Source organism: Mytilus californianus, unplaced genomic scaffold (assembly GCF_021869535.1).
Source record: "Mytilus californianus isolate M0D057914Y unplaced genomic scaffold, xbMytCali1.0.p SCAF_35, whole genome shotgun sequence".
Classification (NCBI taxonomy): Eukaryota; Metazoa; Mollusca; class Bivalvia; order Mytilida; family Mytilidae; genus Mytilus; species Mytilus californianus.
Window position 1 is genome coordinate 382,747 of NW_026262685.1, and position 6,885 is coordinate 389,631.

At 32.3% G+C, this 6,885-nt stretch overlaps 1 protein-coding gene across 1 annotated transcript; it reads left to right on the forward strand.

Annotated features, from left to right (window-relative positions):
- The first annotated feature begins 3,754 nt into the window (after positions 1-3,754).
- Positions 3,755-6,833, forward strand: LOC127736669 (complement C1q tumor necrosis factor-related protein 3-like). Its single transcript, XM_052247231.1, has 3 exons — positions 3,755-3,887; positions 4,636-4,680; positions 5,834-6,833. Exons 1-3 carry the CDS (start codon positions 3,755-3,757, stop codon positions 6,277-6,279), a joined length of 624 nt encoding a protein of 207 aa, XP_052103191.1. The 3' UTR covers positions 6,280-6,833.
- Positions 6,834-6,885: the final 52 nt, after the last annotated feature.

The following is a 6,885-nucleotide window of genomic DNA, read 5'->3' on the forward strand; positions in this document are numbered from 1 at the left end:
AACAGCACCTGTATTATCACTATCACATAGGAGAGGCTTACTTTCATGTTCCATGGTGGCTTACGCTTATTTTGTCATACCATCATATGATCCTGACGAATGAACATATTGATATTGTTTGTAATGTTCTCCATTTATAGTATATTTGTGTATTATATCGATTCGAAAATATTCATACATAAACGTAAAGTGTTTAACTGCATATATTTATTATACACAAATGTAAAGTGGAACTGCTTAAAGGCAATAAAGTTTGCATTTCCATATTACACCTGCAGTATGTGTGTAAATGTGTACAGTTTAAATAAATCCTAGGTTTAAATTCATTCAAGCTTGTCATTTTTTCGCTATATTTAAATATATATAACCATTTGACAGTCTGTCGAAGTCTATAAATATTTTTTGACGTCGTATATGTGTCTTCAAACATCTATTTTCTTCCTGTCAAATGTTTTTATTCTTATTTTTAATTTCGTACCACTATACTAGAAATAGTATACATGCAGAATGTCTTTATATATATATATATATGAAAAGTAGACAGCAGATAAATAGTCAATGTTATTTGGGTTTAAACATGTTAAAAGCTATAACAAGGCTAAAATTTCTCGACAGGGTATTTATCATAAGAGTCTTAGAGATTTAAAAGCGTTAACATAATTTCTTATCTATATAAATAAGAAGATGTGGTATGAGTGCCAATGAGACAACTCTCCATCCAAGTCACAATGTATAAAAAGTTAACAATTATGGGTCAAAGTACGGTAGTATATTTTCAAAATTACCGATTTAAAATAAATTAATGAATATTGTTCTGTGTGTTTTTAATGAGAGCTCATGTGAATGGTGGTGACAGAGTATCTCTATTCAAACGTGCTTTTGATGAGCGCTGGAAAATGTCAAGTTTTCATACTTCAATAATTATTTAAGGGTATAATATTAAAATGAAATATATGAAAATATATAAAATAAGGTTCTCTTATCTACATCAGTACTATAATATGAACAACATATCAACAATTTTTTTTATAGTTGTTGATGTATGTATTGAGTAGCATTTATTTAATTACTATTCTTGATTTATTGTATTGTATTATTTTATTTAGTTCTCCTAATTGATATGTCATTGCATGTACATATAAAAAGAGATGTGAGCTTTACGTCAATAACAAAACCAAGCCAAAACACAAATTAACCAAAAGACATCTAGAAATCATAGTCTTCAAGAATAGACAAATATTGTCTACAGAGACAACATACTCAGTTTTTGTCCAAAAATATGTATCAAGCCGTCATATATACATCTAGATAAAAAAACATATGATAATTGCTGGTACGTTTTCAGTTATCCTACAAGTGCAACTTATCCAATTGGTGTCTCTATATTACCATCATTTATATTCTATTTAAATATCTCCTTAATATAAGATCGTCAAATCGTTTAAAACTGCTTCACTAATTTAATTCCATATCATGTTTTCTATTGTTTTATTTTGTTTTATTCACTTTTGATTTTTATGCATTTCCATCGGAGAGTTTTGTTTTTGTGGGTTATTTAAAAAAACAACACTTTATAAATTTCATGCATCCGAAGTTCAAATGGAATTACAAGTTAAAAACATTGCCTCGTATAAAGACTAAAAAAACTTTGACCTATAATGGTTTACTTTTATAAATTGTGACTTGGATGGAGAGTTGTCTCATTGGCACTCATACCACATCTTCTTATATGTAAATAAAACGGAGATATAGCATAATCATAAATATGTCATACAAGTTTGCCTCGCTTAAAGATACGTAATCGTCCTCTTCTTGCCAGAAATTTTCGATGTCTCAGCGTTTGAGTGGCAAATTGTGCAAGAGACATTTTCAGTAAATTTAAATTTCTATATACGACAGCAGGAATATAGATAAGTTGCTAATTTTGTTATCAATTGTTATCAATTTTATAATAAAAAGACGTTAAGGTGTAATCATACGGTGTTCATTAATAGACAAGTGACAATATGTCAAGCTCTAAATAGTCTAGATTATAACTCAAACTTGTGACTATTTTTATCAGAGACTATTAATGATATGACATACTTAACGACGTTCCTTTCAATCTTTACGTCCTGCATGATTGCTTACATGTAGCACGTCTACTGTTCATAGTCAGCGACGAGACCAAGAGATAAGTTAGAACTTTTAAAAGAGATAACAAATATTTTTTTGATATTTGATGTTTCATTTATATTACGTTTGTAAAGCTACAAATGTTGATGAAAAATACAAAAGTAATCTTGACCTTACGTACACACATGTGATACTACTTAATATGTTATTCGTTTGATATATATTTGAAATACTCTAATTGTTGACCTCCTGACTGGTAAATAACCTCTCAAAAATTAATAACAAATATAAAATTGACATCAAAATAATGCAATATAACGACATTTTTGAATACTAGATACACTCTCACTGTGTATTTTTTCTAGAATTAAGTTAGCACATATATACCAGAAAGTAGAACGCGAAGTGAGTGTTGTGTTATTATCAAACTATTGGTTTCAAAGACTTTTGACGGATTATTTTGTTATTGTCGTGTGTATACATGTATATGTGTCCCTTTTTAGTAGTCAAGCATGAAATGGTTTAATGATTAACACAAAAGATTCGTCCAACAAACAATACACATCACACAGACCTTTAAGAGATCCCTTTGTGTGACAGGTGCCTAAACAATATATCAAGCTCTAAATCGTTTAGAGTCTTTAAAAAACGGGGCATGCTAATACAAAATTTAAAGTAACTGAGAGAATTTTCAATCTAACTTATTATTTCATTGTTCCGTAAAAAGCAGAAAATGCAGTATGAATTTCTAACTAGGAGGAGGATAAAATCCACCTTCATTGTGATTGATTGATTGTTGGTTGCTTAACGTCCAGTGACAAATATTTCATGCATGTCCAGGACTGTAACAAATTACTGATAAAACAAAAGGTAGGTCCTGTAATAGAAGCAGTCATCACGAAGGTCGGGAACTTTTGGACTGCTACTGGTAAATGGGGATATATTGGATACACAGCAATTTTGCCTTGCAACAGGCCATATACGGACCCATCAAAGATTTATTGCAAGGTTATTTACGTGAGAGGGCGTGACACTCTCTTCACACGAGGCATCGGATTTAACGTCCCCATTCTGACCGAATGTGGCTGGAACTTGTACATCCCGCACTGCCGAACGGAGGCCTCACTTTTGCAAGGGTTTCACTGCCGGTCGGAAGAAGACATAAGTTACCATATTTCTTTTCCCCAGCCAACCTTAGGGGTCCTTTGTTAAGAATAAAACAACAAGAGAAGCAATTCAAAGAACCTCTTTATATGATAATGAAATCATGTTTTTCATGTTTATATATTAGTTGATATCTAGACATTTACATTTGCATGTACATGTAGTTTCATGTTCCCAAATTTGACCAATGCCTTTACGAAATATTTTGAGGGTCTGGATGGGGGTCTTTCATTTCTGTATTCTTAAATTTTTTTAGGACATTTTCTCTATTCATTATATTTTTTGGCCTTTTTTCTCTATTCTTTATATTTTAGCACCTCATTATTATCTATTCTTCATTGTTTTGGCCTATTTTTCTCTATTCTTTTTTTTTCCATCTTATTGTAGATTTGACCCATTATTCTATATTCTGTAAACCCCATCCAGACCCTATATTATCTTATCTCATCGACATTTCGATCAATAAGTTACAGATATGACACCAAAAGTTAAGAACACTCATTTCCTATTATTGCTTCTTGTCAACTTTGTCTTTGGCGAAAATAGCTCTGATGGAATTTGGACAAAGGAACAACTCCATTATCTAGAGAATCTCAAAAGAGAAATAGGTGAGTATACCAACTACATCACGTGACATTTCATTTATATATGAAAGAGTGAGATAAAGTGTACGACAAAAAAGATGAATTATTCTGTCTACTCTTATTTTTATCAAGCAGCTCTTTTATTTGAAGAATATATATTTCAACGGATTCGATTTTCCAGAACTTTGTGTTAAATCTGCTGACAGTCGCCTCTCTTAAAGGAATTTCAGATCCTCATCCCGGTCCTATCTGAAAATTTTATTGAAACCAATAGATATACCTGCTTTGAACTAGACCTGCACGCTCAGTCGGAGTTTTAACGTGCTAGTTCACCAGGTGACAGTCCACAGGAAGTCATGTCACCCTACTCGGACACACTATGCTGACTCCGAGCCGACCAGCTTCCATACTCCTCAATGCCGCGTGCTTAGCAGAGAAGCAGCAGTTACAAATTTTAAAGTCTTTTGTTTGACCCGGTTTCCCGCACTCGAGGCGATCAAGAAGATAAAATGTTATCGTTTAACTAATTTAAGAAAGTCAGCAAACCACTTGCACAGTAAGAATTGAAATATCATCGTATGTTTTTAACCCTGTTGATCGTTAGGAAAAGGAAAACAAATGACTTAGATTTTGATTTAAATGAATGCTCCTCAATAAATGAATTTTAAAAGAACTTTGTGTATTTTATGTTAACGCACAGAAAAAAGATTTAAATTGTTATGTTTACATTTAAAATATACCCAAAATACTACATGTTGTGCATCTTTTGTAGAATATCTGAAAGAGACATGTAAACAGCCACAAATTTTAACTAATGGTAAGTTGATATTTTATTCTTGGTTATAAACCCTGTGTATGTAAAACAATTTGTTCAAAGAAACAAGAAACATTCTTCAGCACAGGAGACATCGATTTATTGGAATAAACCAAAGAAAATCCAAAGCATTAACCTTAATGTTAGTATTATTTTGCAGTTTCCACATGCAAGTTATGTGAGCCGTCCTCGCATGCAAAATATTCTGTTAAATGTCTTACTTATGAAAACCTGATTTTCGTGTATGAAAAAACTCTGAAGTGTCAGCATACTAGTTGCAGTAGACCTTGTCGTTACTTATAAGTTGAATTCAAAATATGGTGAATTTATCAATAATTCTTCAATAGTATCAGATTAAGACTTGAAGCACGCAATGACCACTGGTAACGGTCCAGATATTTCTATATAAATACCTATGTACACATAGTCATAGATTTAGATGAAATTATTTTACACGATAGGAAACTCGTGTTCCTTTTAAATTATATATTTTACCAAACATAGAAATATCTGAAATGAAATATCCCAAGGAAGCTATTTAAACATATGCAGTGCACAGATTCGATGTTTATGCAAACATTCATTGGGAAACATGGGAAACATGGGAAACGTAGAGGTTTGTAACGTGAAGTATGTAACCTCTGTCAAACGTGTTAATGAAATGCACATGTGCTTTAATCTCCTCAAATTAAATACAGCGGTAATACTTTTGACAGTTAAAAGATATGGTTTCCCAATTTCCATTCTCAATTTTGTTAAAATACGAGTAGCTTTAATTACAGGTGATTAAAATCGAACAATTATTATGTTATAAAATATCTCTGAATTATTCTGACCGAGAAATTAAGGGGCGGAATCCGTTATTCATATACGATAATCAACAAATTTCCTATGATCTGGGTACAAAACTAAGTATTATGAAGATTAAACGAAATTACCATTACCTTTTCGTAACATGAGGTGACCTTCTATCAGTCCGATTCAAAAAATATTCATGGTCCATATTGAAATCAATATGCAACAGAGCTCAAACTGTAAAGTACGTGTGTTGAAAATGGATATGTTTAAGATGCAGTCTTTAATTACAATACAGAGATATTATATCAGAGTTGATAGAATTTAAAACACAATATCATACTAGTATTTAATTTGACAGGTCAGAAAAGTGAGGAAGTACCTCTACCGATAGATGTTCCGACCATAAATGAAATACAGCCTATAGCGTTCTATGCTCAACTCTCACAGACGTTGACTATCGGAGACTTACAATCAGTTGAGTACGATGTCGTAAGGGTAAACGTTGGCAACGGCTATGATAAAAGACATGGTCATTTCACAGCTCCCGTCACAGGACTCTTCTATTTCTCGTTTACTGTCATGTCGTTTCCTGATCATAGCGTCCACATGGAAATTGTAAAAAATGGAGCGGTCATCGGAAATTGCTTTGCTGACAGTCATGGGTATGAAAGTGGTACCTCAACAGTGATCACCCAATTAGACAAGGGTGATATGGTGTGGATACGACACATCAAAGCAGAAGGTTCACAACCATTGCATCCTATGTACAACGCATTTACTGGTTTTCTCATTGCCAGGACATAATGAAATTTTATTAAATCATTTTGAAACAAATAAACCATATTCAATTTCAATTTCTTTCGAATTAACTTCGAAAAAGTAAAGCAGATAACTATAATATGTGAAAAATTTGGAAAATATCCGAAGTGACAGGAAATAGGTTGTACACGATAAATGCAATAAAGGAAGTCGTTTGTCAATGTCATAGATATATACAGACAAGTCACTCATTATCAATTCAGAACTGTAATCTACCTTTAGAAATTGAATCAAAAAGAGAGGCGAAAGATACCAAAGGGACATTTAAACTCATAAGACGAAAATAAACTGACAACTCCAGGGCAAAAAAAGAAAAGGATTAAAAGACAAACAACTGCTTAAAAACATAGAAAACTGAAGACTGATCAACACGAACACTTATAAATTTATCAATTCTCTTTTATATTTTACTGGATATTAATCATTACATTCAATCCTTGGTACTATCAAGACTGATACTCCAGGCTTCTCTGATAAGAAGAGCATTGAGGGGTAAAAATAACTTATTCTAGACTGGTCTCAAGTCAAAATACCGCTTACGAGTACCGAAAGGAATATTTCTTTTTATTTTAACCTTACGAGTTAGATATC

Coding starts and splice junctions, on each gene's coding strand:
- LOC127736669 (XM_052247231.1), top strand. CDS start 3,755: ATGACACCAAAAGTTAAGAACACTCATTTCCTATTATTGCTTCTTGTC. Junction 3,888..4,635: donor GAATCTCAAAAGAGAAATAG/GTGAGTATACCA, acceptor CATCTTTTGTAG/AATATCTGAAAGAGACATGT. Junction 4,681..5,833: donor GCCACAAATTTTAACTAATG/GTAAGTTGATAT, acceptor TTAATTTGACAG/GTCAGAAAAGTGAGGAAGTA.